Source organism: Pocillopora damicornis, chromosome 9 (genome assembly GCF_964200805.1).
Source record: "Pocillopora damicornis chromosome 9, jaPocDami1.2, whole genome shotgun sequence".
Classification (NCBI taxonomy): Eukaryota; Metazoa; Cnidaria; class Anthozoa; order Scleractinia; family Pocilloporidae; genus Pocillopora; species Pocillopora damicornis.
The window spans coordinates 23,254,985-23,271,706 of NC_142678.1; the positions used below are offsets into that span (position 1 = coordinate 23,254,985).

At 36.8% G+C, this 16,722-nt stretch overlaps 2 protein-coding genes across 2 annotated transcripts; both read left to right on the forward strand.

The window, feature by feature from the left end:
* The first annotated feature begins 3,461 nt into the window (after positions 1-3,461).
* On the forward strand, positions 3,462-7,959 carry LOC113675908 (uncharacterized). Its single transcript, XM_027192515.2, has 2 exons — positions 3,462-3,900; positions 6,974-7,959. Exons 1-2 carry the CDS (start codon positions 3,609-3,611, stop codon positions 7,339-7,341), a joined length of 660 nt encoding a protein of 219 aa, XP_027048316.1. The 5' UTR covers positions 3,462-3,608; the 3' UTR covers positions 7,342-7,959.
* Positions 7,960-13,208: 5,249 nt separating this feature from the next.
* Positions 13,209-16,595, forward strand: LOC113675881 (homeobox protein Hox-B4a). Its single transcript, XM_027192482.2, has 2 exons — positions 13,209-14,079; positions 15,815-16,595. Exons 1-2 carry the CDS (start codon positions 13,794-13,796, stop codon positions 16,111-16,113), a joined length of 585 nt encoding a protein of 194 aa, XP_027048283.1. The 5' UTR covers positions 13,209-13,793; the 3' UTR covers positions 16,114-16,595.
* The last annotated feature ends 127 nt before the right edge of the window (positions 16,596-16,722 follow it).

Sequence of the window (16,722 nt, forward strand, 5' to 3'; positions counted from 1 at the left end):
TTACATTCAGCTTTTTTATAAACAAATTTAGTTCTTTACGAGATAAAGGGAACTCGGATTTCTCTTGAATCTGATAGACTTCATAGAATACGACCGTTTTGAAGCTGTAATTCACACTTGGGTTTTTTCTCAAAGGCGAGAGTTGGGAGTTTATTTTTCTCAAGCTAAAATACCTTCGCTGTACTAAGATTTTTGGGTAAAATCACAAACCTTACAATCCCAAAGCGTTTTCTCTTGTGAAAAACGAATAAAACCGCAGATTACGTTAAAATAAATGTTTGCACCGAACGAATTTAATTGTCTTACGATAAACTGACTTATTGAATTACTGTCCTGTACGGGTGCAACTGAAAAATCTCGTCGAGGTGCTTTATTCTTGTACCATACATGCAACACAGACATTCGTTAAGTGGAAACTGTTCGCTAGATTGGAACACGGTTGAAACGAAGCACAAAGCCAGCTTTACAGCTGATAAATGGCTCAACTAAGATTGGTTTTATTGAAAAGCTTGGCTTTTAGTATAATTACAACGGTGCAGCGCTTAAGTAGAAGAACCCCGCCGTGGAAAGCGCAAAGAGAATCTTTTTATCAAACCTAAATGCGTTACTATTCTTAACACTCATTTCCATGATTTTTTATCAATGAAATGGAAATCTGACAAAATAGGAAGAAGGTCCAGAATCTTTTTTAAAACGGCAGTTTTCTTTTATTTTCATAGCCATTCTTAAAAATATTCGTATTTGGACTGAATATCAGTTGTTTGATGCAGCAAAATGGGAATTGAAGATTAATTTCGCAAATTTTTGCAAAAGTCTGGAGTTCAAAGGTAATGACTTTTACTTGAGGTTCAATTTTATTTTTCGCGTCTACATCGTGATTGAGATCAAATTAAAGATATATGGAGCATTTATCTTTTATCATTACGTCTTCAATATCCTCAAAGCAAGCTGCTCAAACAAATATCTTACTCTTCCCATCAATGAATAATGTTTAAAAACAGGTAACAAAGGGCTCTAACAAATCAAACTTGAGAGATGTGATAAGACTTAAGATTTTCACTAGGAAACTTACGCAAATTGTGCTGTGAAGTTGGGGAAGTTATTCGACAAAAATCTTTACTGAGTGTTCAAAGGAGACAAATTTGAAATGAATTTATATCTATGTGGTAAGATAAAGTTTAAAGGTTAATAGTTATGGTTTTTCATTAATGATTTCATATTTCCATCAGTTTTATTGAATCATTCAGATTATATACATATATAATGTATATATATATAAACACGTTAATTCATGGATCAGAGTGGGAGTTTAACATTGCAGTAAAAAAATGATAAAACATGTCACACAAGACGAATTTCAGACACTAAAAAGGACTAATATGGATGGAATTTCAAGAAAGTTTTGAATTGTTTTCGTGTTTGAGTGGAAAATAAGGATTTTATTTTACACTACCGTCCGCACTAAAGACGATTGGCCCGTATCTTTTACCATAAGCCAACACGAAATTAAACCAACATGCAATACTTATCTTTCTTTTTTTTCGCCTTATTTTAATATCTCTCAAACTACTGGCGTTATTTATTAACATCGTTATATCTTTAATCTCGAGGCTGAAAAGAAAGTATGTCTGTTTTCATTTCAACTTCGCGCAGAAAACAAATCTTCCGTAAAATCGTGTTTGGGAAATATTTGATCCAACTTCCTTGTTATGATATTGAAAGCAAAACTGTGTTTTCCTTTTAACGTTTACGGATTTTAATTCAAACAATTTATTTCTCACAAATAATTAAATCTATTAGCGCGACCATATACGATTAACCTTTTGGTTTTGTTGACAAATTTAGATGCCATATCTGTGAAAGCTTTTTGTCCGTAGGAAAAGAAAAACATCCATCCTCTTTAAGCAGGCAACCAAGCAAATACGGCTAGCCATTTTGAGAGCATTATCCTCACAGCCAGTTATGTTTAGCTTTTGTTCCACTCAAGAAGTTTTAAGTTGCTCGTTTAGTCAGTTAATGATTATTAGTAATTCATGGAAGCATAATGCTGACAAAAATTTTCGGCTGAAATTATAAAATGAGTCAAAATTTCCGTTCGGACAATTCTGTATTAATACGCAATCAAGGGAGTTTCCGACATGGCTAAATTGGTAAATTTTACCGCCCTGCAGGCCGTCACAAATAATCTACCACGGGAATCTTTTTGTAAACTTTTATTCAGAAGGGTGTATTGTTATTTTAAGTTTTCTGTCAAGGAAGACATCTCCGGAAAATTTGTTTAAAATATTCAGTCTAGATAACATAGTCCTTTCTCCTCATTAAATCGTGCAGCAATGGATGCTCCTCTTTTTTCAATTAACTGAGTGAGTGTTATCCATTACTTAAATGAAATAACTAAATACACTCTGTTTCACTTGACTCTTCATAATTTAGATGTTATTGCGCGTTATAGAGCTAAAGCACATCTCAATTGCTTGTTAAGTAAACATGTCACCTTAAAAATGGAATATTTGTCAAGAATCAATGTGATTTCCTCTTGAAAATAATTTCCTGAGAATTTCTCCTTAAACTTGTCTAAGACGGCAAACAAAGGCGTTTTCTAAGTAAGCTCGAATGAAGCAAGGTTTCCAAAAGCCTGCCAATCGACACAAACGTCCTCGTAAGTTAAACTGCAAGCTTGAGTGAATTATCCAAATCGTTCACTATCAATTTTTTTAACCGGCTAAATTGACCAAGAGTTGGGTAAAAATTTTTAAGATGGAACGACACAGCGTGTTTATTTTGCTAAAATTCACTTCCAGTTAACAAATGCTGACGCTATTTGTTGAAAAGCTCTCAGTTCTCGCTTGCAAATGGTTCTAGTTAATTGTTATGAAGTGTATAAATACAATTAAACAAGGCGTAAATTACGCTAATAACTCACAAATGCCTTTCACTGCTTCAATAAAGTATTTCGCACCTGTGCCATCTGCCCGAGGAAAACCAATCAAAAACCGAAATCGATCCCAGCTGGGTGTTTCTACCAATCACAGCCCAGATCCGTGCGTCAAATACAGAGTTAAACGTTACTCAAACAATCGAAAAGTATCCTTGTTTTTAATTCTATTTCTTTCAAGAAAAGTGCAATTTGCATCAAGAGATACCAAAACAATTACCCCTCTTAACATAACTTCCTCTCGTCCTTAAAAAAGGGTACAAATTTCGTAAACTTAATGATGAAAACTGCAAAAATTGTTATGAACTCGGCTTCTACCTAGTGGCCATACGTACGATATCTCTGCGATATGGAATACGATTTTAACATCTATGACTAATTCTGTTCGATATATCACGAGATTGACGATTGGAATTGAACAATAATAATCCTCGATTTCCAATGGGACGAATTTGGAATACTAATAACCTTTGTTAACAAATGAACTCTCCGGAATAATAAACGATATTTATTATCTTCAGGTCCCATAAATAATAGCGCGAAAATGATCACATCATATCGATAAAAGCTCTCTTTCAATTTCCTGTCCATATAAACCGGGCTAGCAGTATATTCACTCAAGAGAAAACAGATCCTTTGAAGAGCGCAGTGCTGGTAGAGCAACAAGCCCAGAATGCAGAACTCGTCCGCTTTCAGTGTTGACTCGCTGATGGGAAAGAAGACCCTCGACTCTAAAACGAACGATGTGGAGAAAGAAAGCGAGAGAAAATCGGCATTTTCTGTCGCGCCACCGCTACCAAAACGGGAATTTCATCCTCCCAGTGTCTGTAACTGCCAGCCTTGTCAACAAACGGCTGTGTCAGGTTTTACTGCAATGAGTCAGGCTGTAGCCGAACCAAGGTTTATGTCTTTACAATCGATGGCTGGAACTGTATCAGTGCCTGCTCCCGTTTATCTCCCGAAAGGTGAGTGAATTCTCATTCATAACTGATCCCTTAAATTGAATTTTTATGAACTTGATGAAAGAATTATTTTTGTGAGTGCTGAACCATACGTTATCCAAGCAGCTACTGTCGATTTAGATTGTGGGGTGAAATGTTCTTGTTGTTAAGTGAAATCTGTCATTTGGCTTTAGGGCTCTATGGCCGGAAAGATGTCAAATCATTGAGGAATTAGCTAATTTTCAATGACCCTTTCGTCGTGAAAAGTAGTTGCCAACAAAGAAAATATAATAAATGTCTTCCATTTTTACTTTTAATAAGGTATGCTTGCCATCCAAAAAATAAAAAGATCATCATTCGAGATTTGAAATATGTGATGGTTAAAATAATGTCAATTGTTGCTCATTTTTCTGCACATTACAGGGCAATTTGTAAAATAAAACAGTACTCTCTTTATGTGGTTTGTTCAAGGTATGAACGTTGAGTAACACTTTATTACTGTCCGTCTAAACTATTTCACTAACGTCATTAATTTTCTCATTCTAAAAAAACCTTTTGGTTTCAAGCTAAAGAGAAAAACTTGAACGAGGTGTGTGATTGGAGAGGAGACATGAGAGACATTTTCGGAAGATTTTCAATTATCTGATGCCTAAGATGCCATACGACTGACATCATTTTTGTTAAGAAAAATTTTTTTATGCCTCATTTATTTATTTTTTCCTTGCAATTACATTTTTGGAATTTTCTTTTGGAGATTTCTATATGAAATCGAGGTTTTAAAACTGAAAGACGTACACTGAAAAATGATCGTAAGAACGAAGATTGAAACGTGCTCAGTTTCCGAAGGCCAGCCATTCTGAAAAGAAGAGTGGGCAGGGAAAGAATGATAAAAGAATTAAATATATCCTTTTTGTTGCTTGGTTTTCTTTTTTCCGCCTCCAGCTTTCGTCTTCGGAAAAGTTCTTTCAGTAACGAAGACTCAATGCTCTCGAACGTGTGAAATTTGCCGACCTTTAGGGTGTGGTTCATCGATCTTGTGTGGGTGTCTATCATTCCCGTTCGGTTTTATTGATTTAAAAACCTTGGTGTGGCTTGCTCTTTTATTCCACTCCGCTGATGCTTTGAATATGTGAAGAGATTTAAAACAATTCTTTTATCTCTTTCGAATTCTGTGCCGCATGTGAAATTTAATGTTTCTTACCACCGAGTACATTGTAAAGTATTTTGGATACAAAGAGAATTGTTTTTGGTAAAGCCGGAAATCGATTTAATCGGTTTCGAGGCATTCTAAAATCATTAACGCTGAGTTTGGGCTTGTATTTTTTTAACAGTAATTTTTTTATTATTAAAAAAAACGCGAAGTTATTGCTGCCGTTTTGTTAGACTTTTCAAAAAATGGGCAAATAAGATTTTGTAAGAAAACAGTTTTGATCGACTCAACAGAAACTTCACCGTGAAAATAAACCTACACACTTTGACAAAAAGACTTCACGTCTCAAATGGTCTTCAATTAGACAGATGTAGCACACACTTTTGGGAGGGCTTAAAGGATATATTTTCCAGTGACCAGGGAGTTGAGAAAAATTAATGGTTCAACGTTGCTCTGAAGATATGATTAACAAAACCAACCTGATTGCGCCGAAAAAGTTTGATTTCCTTCTTCGTAAAGCGTTAACCATGAGAACAATTTTAAGAAAGACAGATGACAAAGTGCGGCCGGCCCTGATGTTTTGTTTTCGACCCAAGGTCAGGAGAAAACAGTTTTGTTTGTAACATAAATTTCTTTTGATCGTGTTTGGTCGCGCATTTCCTAAAAAGCTATTTATGTGCAGTGTGACACACTTGTAAACAAAGAAGCCTACACAAAAGTTCTCACCGATATAATTAAGTGGCTAGCTTTTGTTGTTCGCTTGAGCATAAATATATAGAGAAAGAAAAGTTGAAAATTGTTAATTGACTGCTCATTAGCGAGTAATAAAACATGATGTATCATACACGACTCGTTAACAAAACGCAACCTTTTACTCTTCGACTTGAGCAGGACAGATTTTTGCGTTTGCTATGTCCACTTTCAAATTACAGAATTACGATCAGCTTACTTTTTCATCTTGGTCCAAAACGCTTCTTCTTTATAGTATCTTTCATAAGCCCTCCGGAAATAAAGGTTATCCCTGTTTGAACATGTTTTTTAATTCCCATATCACAGTGAGTTTTCAAAAACATCTTTAATGAAGGAGCACTTATTTCTGCACTGTCCATCTTTTCGTTGAACACGATCCGCACCTTATTAGTCGTTTTATGAAGAGCTTACCAAAGCCAGTGACTTCAGCTGATGGTACATCTTAAAATTTAAGAACACAGAAAATTACAACTTTCTGCAAAAAAAAAAAAAAAAAAAAAAACATAGCAAAACAAGATAAACTGCAAGCGCATGTGTCTTCCCAAGAACCTTGATGAATTTCTCTAATAAAGAAAAATTCTGGGCTTAATGCTGGGATTAAAGATAGAAAAGCACCTTGTAAGAAACAGGGTAGGTTTTTTAGTTCGATCGTCGAATGAGGTGATTCGTGAAGCAAACGTCGCCGGCCATAGCTCACCAGATCACTTTTTTACAACCAATAAGCTGTCTTGGCGTGTGCAAGAGAAGGGGTACGCGCAAATTACTTCCCCCTTATAGATGTAACAACTGTCTATTTGTATTCTTCTTGATCCCTGCGTGGGTATGATACGATTAACAGAGGGTAAGAAGTTTGCTCTTTCAATCAACGAAGAGCCCATGTGCTTTCTCAATTTGTAACTTGTACAAGACTGAATTAACTGAAAATTTTGTTTTGCCTTTCCCTTAATTAGAGCATTACCATTGAACGCGTAAAGTAATAACACGATGGCAAAGCAAAGGTTTGAATGTATATCAGTGTGACAGGAGAACTCATCTTGCGCTGACTTTCGATTTTTAAGATGTTTGCTCCACCCACAATAATCTCAGTCGGTGCTTATAGTTCAGAACGCTTAATGATAAGATCATCGATTCTGTCATTGTTTCATTCCGACTCTTTTATTGTTACATTATCCTGATATCAACTTTATTTTACTTTAGCAACTCCGCAAAGAAGAAAGAGAAAGGAGAGCAAAACACGCCGACAACGCACTACCTTCACCAGCGAGCAAACTCTCAAGCTTGAACTTGAGTTTCACCAAAACGAGTACATCACTCGATCAAGGCGTTTTGAGTTGGCTGCCTGTCTGAACCTGACTGAAACACAAGTCAAAATATGGTTCCAAAATCGCCGAGCGAAAGACAAACGCTTAGAGAAAGCGCAAATGGATCAACAGTTGAGAATCGCAAGTTACGCGGCCGGAGCAGGGATCACATACCCGCCATCTTATTTCAATTATTATTCATCCCACTATTACAAAAACAACCCCACTCAGGTGGCAGGCAACATCACTCAAAGGGTTGTGTAAACAGAAATAAATTTTTGGAAGTGGGGCAGAATTATTTATTGTTGTGCAGACTACAGAAATGAACGTTTAAACGGTTTTCAAACATCTACACCCGTAACTGACAATTTATATTCCACTGGCAAGTGTTAATCAGTGTAAAAAGATTCCTAATACCTACTTTGCATGCGCGAGAATCTATAATTTCAGTCACTTTACAACCTTAATACAAGGTGCCTGCTTTTAATTGCGTGAAACGTTCTCAGACACAGAAAATTAAACAATTTTGGCTACGCAATTGTTGTTTTTTATCTAAAGGAGTGTTTTACTCTGAATTCGAAACATTTTGTTGATTAGAACGATCTAGTTTGATTTACGTGATATAAAACACTCAAAGAACCTTCTAAATGAATTGTACATATAAATGTTATATTTAGGTTTTCTGGACTATCTTGTATGGTGAGATATGTCGCTTTTCATGCGAGAGTTGCTTGTAAACTACTCGAATAACTTCAAGCTCCATTTGTAGACGTAACCAAGGAAGACTGGCTGAAATATGTATATTCGAGTTTTCCCGGAAAACTACCCCTTGTTATTGCATTTTCTTCTAATTGAAGAAATAAATGATCAGGTAACCTCAAAGAACCATTGTGTTTTATTGGGTTTCCATCATTCATTATCATCATTTATCTATTGCGTGCGACGTAGGAGAACGCTTATTTGAACCTACACCGTAAGCATGTCGTTTTGAGTCCCGCGGGTTTTATGATATCCGCGTGTATCGATCCGAAGCGCGACCGTTTCAGCTTTTCGACGCCATCTTGGACTGACTGACACAAATGACTTCGATCTCGGGTATCAACCCCTCTGAATGTGAATCGCTGAATCAAGCTGGCAAAGTAACGTTCCGCGCGTTGACTCGCGTCGGTCTGGATGTTATGGAAAAATATGTAGATTAATAATGTACATGAAATAATTACGCCCTTCTGATTGGCTGAAAACGAGCGCCTTCTCATGTAACACGAGTGCAAAGTTGTAACACGAGTGCAAATTACAAATAGCGCGCACACGCTTTCAAAATTTGATCTGTCATGAGTTTCTACGATGTTTTTTCATGTACATTATTAACAAGTAATAACATGATTTATCTTACACTCACCCACCAAATTGCACTCAAAATCATATACTACCTATACAAATTGCACCCATTTGATCGAACGACCTGAATTGTTAAAAATTAAGAGATGTGGGCTGTGCTATCATCTGAAGTTCGCAGGTTTAGTATACCCAGGATTTTATTACGCCCATACAAAATAGCCATTCTTAGGCTAGATCGAACCTAGCTCATTAATCCATGATTTTACTAGTTTTGCAATATTATCAGTAGTTTTCATCATGTCGAGGAGCCAGACGAGGCAATAAACAAAATAATTACAAATAAACAAACTCTGAAGAGAAGAGAGCAAAAAAAGAAAACAGAGACCAAACAGAGAAATTCACACAACAAAAGAAAAGTTCCCCCTTTTTATTAATCCCCTTGACGTTGAGCAGAGAGCCTCCACATAAAGCACCCCGATCTAGTTTTCCTCAATGTGTCGCAACATATCGCACGTAACCTATTCCTGGCTACTTGCATTTGTTTAATTTTCTTCGCTATACTTCTGCATTATTCCATAGATATAATCATTTTATCAAGAGAAGAAATTTAGATACTAGGTTAAAGACACCTTTCACTAAATTGTTTAGCGAAAAACTAGAAAGAATGATGCGACGCAAATTCATACATAATGTGAAAGCTGTTACGAAAATGTGGTGGCGGCGTTTTATTGTACCGACATCTTGTCAAGTAACGGCATAACCGGTATCTTCTCTGTTAAACAAAAGTCTCAGCACGAAACGTCAGCTTTGAAACTCTTTACGGTGGTTAATTTACGTTATCAACTCAGTTGATAAAACTAAATTACCCAAGATTCAAAAGGACAGGCTCGATCTGTACAAGGTGCCACTGCAACAACAACGCACGGGCGCCGAACCGATAAATTTGTGCTATAACTAGAGAATGAAGATTGAAGACCGGGGTAATCCCAGCTGAAGGAGCCATGAAATTCTTGTTCTGATTTTGATACAAGGAAACTCTTAGGGGAGCCACATGTTGCCGCCAAAAGTTCGTTTTTTGTATCTTATTTTCCTTCTCTCAACCGACCGCTTAATACTGACAGGGTGCCGATGCCGCTTAATTTGAAACAGGTTACACTGTATTTTGGGACATAATGATGTGTGATCTACTCTACATATATAATTTCGTTATCTTCTACAATCTATAGCGTCATGACGAGTTGTAAAAAGTTGTTTTAAAAAGAATGCAGTCTCTTACTTCAATCAAATTCCCGTTAGACCATTCTAGTCCTATTTAGTCTAACTAACAACAATAAAAGTAAAAAACCACCTCCATAAAAAAGAAAGTTTTGGGGTACAAACAGCAAATTATTTGATTTTTTGTTAAATATCAAATCAAAATATATCCTCTTCATGTATTCACAACCATACATTTATCACTTCATGGGTTAATTACGAAACAACAGCACGAACAGCTCTTAGTTGCCACGTAGCCCAGTTGGCAGAGTATTGCACCGGTATTGCAAAGGCTATAGGTTCATCTACCGTACAGGCGTGAATATTATCAAGCTTTACTTTCACTACTGCTTGAGAAGTGTTCATTATTGCGAAGACCACTCCACTCTTCATTGATTAACCTGCATTTCAAATATATCATATTCATGTATTCATAATTATTCATTTATCTCTTCACAGGTCTATTACGAAACAACAAAATGACCAGCTCCCAGTTGGCTTGTTAGCCAAGCATTGCCCTGCACCGGTATCGCCGAGGTCATGCGTTCAACTCCAGTATAGGCCTGAATTTTTTTGAGGCCTTACTTTAACTACTGTTTAAATAGTGTTCATAACTACAAAGATCACTCCAACCTCATTTATTAACCTGCAGTTCAATGATGTGATATTCATGTATTCACAGTCAACCAGTTTTCATAATGTTGGCAAACATTACATCAACGTAGGGAAATATTTCATAGACTCCCCCTATTTCGTAGAAAAGGTTGTGGTTATTCATCGTGGTGAAGAACAATAAAAGCTAAGTTTTTCGTTTGTCTCACAATGGAGTCACATGTGATGTAGATCGCGACGCGACTCTGCATATGGTAATTTAAGCTAACAATCTAACGATCGAGATAGAATAAAAAGAAAAAAAGACAATTAAATCTGACACAAAAGTAACCTCTAATACAGTTTCGAGGAGTATTTTGAAAACCGTGTGATCAACACAGCGATTCTTTGTACCTTTCACGATAACAGTCCAATCTTCACTTGGGACAAAGGTCACTTGTCTCAGAGAATAATAATAATGATAAAAGAAAAACCATTAAAAACAAGGGAAAAGGGTCGAATATCATACAGAGGACTATAACTGCTTCACAGCCAATCACAAAGACAACTGTCTTTGAAATATCTTCGGGATGTAGTGAGAAAAACCTTCCTTTATTTATTTGACTACCTCTTCTAAGTTATCTACGAATCGTATCGGCTTAAGACGTCACACTCCTTTCAATTTTGATCTTTTGGGATTAACTTAAACAGAGGGAGCCAAACTGGTATAGCAACTGGTGACGCGCTGACGTATTTGTCTTTTAACTCTAAGTGGATGAAAAAAAATTATGTTACCACCAAGGCCAGAAATACCTTGGACAGAAATGCTTTGGAACTAAACGAATACAGAAGCGATCCTCGCAGTTATGAACACAACTGAACTAGTGGTTGAAACAAGGCCTGAAAAAAAAATTCAGGCCCGTACGGGATTTGAATCCATGACCTCTGTGATACTGGTGCAGCGCTCTACCAACAGAGCTAACAAGCCATTATGTTGGATTCCAATAAACCTTCTAAGTGATGAATAATGACTGTAAATATATGAAAATCATATAAGTGCACCACGGTTGAAGAAACGAATTCAGAAGTGATCCTCGCAGTTATGAACACTTCTGAACTAGTAGCTAACATAAGGCCCGTACCGGATTTGAACCCATGACCCATAACCTCTTTATAGCTGCGAGGATCACTTCTGTATTCGTTTCTTCAACCGCAGTGCACATATATGATTTTCAGTCATTATTCACCACTTGGAAGGTTTATTTGGATCCAGTTAGTAGAGCGCTGCACCAGTATCTCAGAGGTCATGGGTTCAAAACACGTACAGGCCTGAATTTTTTCAGGCCCTATTTCAGCCACTAGTTCAGTAGTGTCAATAACTGCAAGGATCACCTCTGTATTCGTTTCTTCAACCGCAGTGCACATATATGATTTTCATATATTTACAGTCATTATTCAGCGCTTTGGAACTATTTTTCGACAACAATTGAGTAAGAAACTTGAAATACTCACTTATTAGCGGAAATGCGGAAATGGCAATTTGTAATGAGTTTCTGTTTGCTTTTAAAAATGTAGATTACTCTGTTGCCAACCAGTATATCACGAAAAAAATTGATTTAACATTCTAAACTAATTTTTTTCCGTGGCAATTGAAAGCTAACTTTGCTGAAAAAAACTGAGAAAACCAGGCATGGGAGGAGAAGAAGAAAGAAAGAGGTTTAAAATATATGTATATCTCCTTATCTCAGATTTCAAACAATTCTTCACCGACTTACTCATGCAAATGTTAAAATTGGGTAAAAAATTACCTCCTCTCCGAGGACATTCTAGACATTTTTGCTTTCTTTTTTGCAAGTGACTGCGTGTATCTATCCTTATCGAGAATTTAGCAGTAAGTAAGATGTTATATTCCTATCAAAACCATCAACGATATGAAAAATTATCAAGTTATTTAGTCCTACAAATCATTCAGTCGTCTAAAATGATTACCAAGCTTAACAGCTAATTAGCCATCTTTGATATGATCACTGGGTGGATTTTTTTAAAGTAAAAATAACTATTCACATTAACCAAACAAACGGAAACTTTTTGTTAAGAACCAATGTTTGTGGACGTGTTCATAAATAGCCACTATAATATAATCAATGCCATATAATGCGAGCTACAGAGTTGTTGGCAAAATTGCCTCCAATCTCCGATGCCGATCAATATATTCCGCGGTAAGCCCTTTTAAAATAAAACGCTATAATTAACTTAATTAAGGTACAATGTTCCAAGCAATCTCCTTCTTTCCCTTAAGGGTGGACAAAGCCTTAATTGAATTTCCACAGTTATTTGACAAATTCAGAAACCCAACATCTGCAAAGAATGCTGTCACCAGCTAACGACAGGTTTATTGGCATCGGAAAATTAAAAAGAACTTGATTTCCTGTCTATATCTGGGTCGTTACACTAAACCTGCGAGCACAATAAAACTGATTTTTACAAAGCCCACGCCTCAGATTTGCATGAAAATTAAACGAGACTAAAATTGTCCCTTTGTTGCCGTGATTGTTCAAGGAAATGTTAAGCCTGGGAGACTACAAAACAAATAGCTTTTGTGTAATTCCTCTAAATAAGGCATCCAACATTTACAGTGTGTACTTTGAAATGTATACACGCGGCTATAGTTTTTATTACCAAAGGCTTCGCTGGAGTTTGATTGCTCTTAAAGTTTCGCTCTCGATCGCGGATTGGCGCATCGTTGACAGCTCACAAAGCTATTTATAATTTCGAATCTCGTTAATAGACCTGCACACGAACTGTGCAAATTAAAATGTGAAAAGGCTTTTGTTCGTTTGTGTACTGGTAGTATTTCCTAAGTTTGATGGTGTAACAAGCTTCATTTTTACCCCCCAAACGGATTGCGATTAATTTGTTAATCTCATTTGACAATGCCTGACATCGACAGGAAAAGGTGAAAATCGTCACGGCATGCTTTAAATCGGCCTGTTAACTGTGGTTTTCTAAATCTCAAGGCCAACACAAGGTGTTAGCGAAACAGTACATGATAATCCTCGAAACCTGATATATCTGTAGCGCGATTAAACTAAGCGTTTGTTTTTGATTTGTTTCTAAAAAGCTTTTGTGGGACAGAATGGGAAGGAGACAAATTGGATCCGAGGCTTTATTGTTCAATAACAGTGGAAAACGCTGAACGATTGATATCATCATAGATACCTCAGAGCGCAACAATTGAAATTGTGATGTGGGCGATTAGTACTTTTGAACAAATTATATCGAAATTAATTCTAATTAGGGCGTGATTGTTCCACTTTGGCCTTCATTCAACCTTCATCAGCTTTCATTAACAAAAGATTAGGAAGTAATTGTCGCCGTCGCTGCCAATCACAGCAGGGAAGAGTAATTGAATTTGCGAACAGTGTGTGAATAAGAGGATAGATGGAATAACATTAAGTGACTGTAGAACGCTTCATAAAGACGACAACGGCACGTCAACACGAAGACGACCTAATTCATGCGAAATGCAGTGAATGTCTTCACGAAATATCCAGTCTTGGAAAATGCAACATAGATCGTTTCGAATTGAAGACATCTTAGGGGAAGATTCTCCCAAAGAGACGACAAATAAGAAACAAAAAGAAGAAGTGCAGATGACAGTTGTTCGAAGGCCAATTTTATTGCCAAGAATTGAGCCTGTGGCTTGGAACCATCGTGTGAATAATTGCTGCAACTCTTTTTCGATCTACGGACACCGTCCTGAACCGAAGGCTTGTTCATCACCGTGGCATTATCATAAAAATGTGCACGGATATCAAGGTGAGTGAGGGCTGCTATTGGTTCGTGCCTGTATTCTATACTGGCCATCCTACTTTACCAAATTTAGTTTTAGATTTTAAACTTCTTCACCTTTTACACAACAGTTTTGACGAATCAATCTGGCATAATTTTATGGATTATCGAGAATCCTTTAGATTCTGAGGAGTATTAAACTGTAGAAATATCATTGTGTCACAGCTAGGGCCTAACGAAAGTAATTAGACGAAAGTAATAAAGACGTACCTGGAACCTGATTGGAGAGGGCATAAATGATATCTTTTGAAATCTTAACCTGCAAAATCCAGAAAATCTGCAACGATTTTTTGCCTAAGGTTGTAACAAATTCGCTATGAAGTGCAGGGGAAACATGAATTTGCGCTCGAATGCCATTAAAATCAACTTAAATAAATTCCAGTCATATTGTTAGATATGACAAGATGTTTGATGCAAACGTCCCTGTCGTTACGTAAAAGCCCCGATAAGCTAATTCACGTTTTGTATGTATGATTTAAAACCAGCATGGATAGGTTTAGGTCATCAGGTAATCTCTTATTTACCTCCACGTTTGGCCCCATTTAGAACAACAACAAAAAAACGTGGCATATGTTCCATCTATGTAGACGTTTGGTTCTGGTAAATTGGTGCAAGTAAAATGATCAGTTGATAGCTACATTGTTCATCACTAATATACAAAATTTCTGTTCTCAGTCTCGGTCTTTTAGCGTAATGTCGGCTGACAAAGGGGCACGTTTTTCTTTGCTCTAACAACTTAACTTCATCATGTCTCTTTGGCTTAGATTAGGTATTAAGCAGGGTACTTGTCTTGAAAACCACTTGGTTATTTAGACAATGTTTCTGTTGACTGATTGAAAAAAATACTTTCCTTTCGGAAAAAAAACATTCCGAATTATTCGAAAAGGAGTCGAACCTTGAACCTTCCGATCGATAATTCTTCGGATTCCTAATAACTTAAGTGTGGGAGAGTAGGAAGGAGACAAACTACATTTTAGTGTTCGCTTTCTTGGATAAACTAGCCTAAACAATCCATTTTGAGCGAGCGTTCAAAATCCTTTGCATTGAAACATTTTCTCGATTTGATAGCAAGAAAATGGTATCGTACAAGTGTCCGCTTGTTTCTTGTCGAGGAATTCTCTATACTGATGTGAACCCCTTACTCCGTAAGAGTGACTAGCTATGGCAACTAGTATGTCTTTACAGTTAAATTTCTGGATCAAACATTAAGGTCATGAGGATAAAGCCAATGATCTCCAACTAAAAAGGGCTTATGATTGTTGAACGAATTCTCCTAATCAGTACCATTGGAAATGTCTAAATAACGGTGTGGAGAACACGCGTACTGATCTTAAGATGCAAGGATCAAACGACTAATCCAATTCCAAAAGCCTAATTTAGGTGATTCCTGCACAATGTCATTACATTGTCAAGGACAAGTTTCTTTGATTTAATTCTGGCATGAAGCTGGATATGAGCCTTATCCTCACTCGAAAAGCTTTCAAAAGCTGTTAATAATATGTTTATATCGATCACTGATAATTTAACTTGTTTCCGGCCCTCAAGAATCCCGGGTATTTAGGCTAAAACGATCCTCATTTCGCCTCAAGTTGGTTTTAAGGTAATTAAGTCACAAAACGCACCGTGTCTTTGGAGACTCGAGCGGTTTGAGTTTTAAGGCTAAACGTTACTTTACACGGTATCATATCTTTCCATTCAACAGACCCCTCTCATGATTTTTTCAACGCAAGAAATTTCACTATGAATGGCAAACAGCGACGACCTCGCACAGCTTTCTCTAGTCACCAGCTCCTCACACTTGAACGCCATTTCCAAGCTCAGAAATACTTGACTCGGCCGCAACGATACGAGCTCGCTACCAGTCTCATGTTAACTGAGACCCAAGTCAAGATATGGTTTCAAAATCGCAGAATGAAATGGAAAAGATGCAGCAAGAACATAAATGGGCGAAAATCGATGAAAAATAACGCAGAAGTTGTCACTAGTAGTTCGATGACATAGAAATCAGAGGATTGATTTTTCTTTTATCACAGCTGATGAACTAACGCTGTAAATATTTCATGACATTATTTTGCGTCATAGAATTGACTAGTGTTGCCAAGAAACAAAATTAAATTGCTTAAGGCTAAGGTTACGCTAAAGGATATATTACCATGAAATCATACTGATAATACCCCTGCTTATAACTGAGTCCATCCCATACCACCCACCCTCAGTTTTCGTTGTGTTATCGATATGGAACAGGGAAAATTTCTCGCTTCAATAATACAAATCTGTTACTTCCGTTTCAGTTAAATTACAACAGTTATTACTTGGTTATATGTAATGAGCTTAATCAAACCAGGTGAAAAAGTGCATGCATTATGAGCGCAAACTCAAACAGTCGGAATGAAAGACTTCTTAACTCAATGATCCGAGTTACAAAAATATGTACACAATGAAGTAAGCTATAAATAAACAAAGGGAGTAAGCTTCTAAAGAAACTGAAGTGCTGTGTTGGTTTGGGAGAAGAACAAGATGATTTGGTTTTCAACTGATAATTTAAATTGGCCACCGTAAAGAGTCAGTCTCTAAAGCTGATGTTTCGAGCGTTAGTCTTTCGTCGATTGT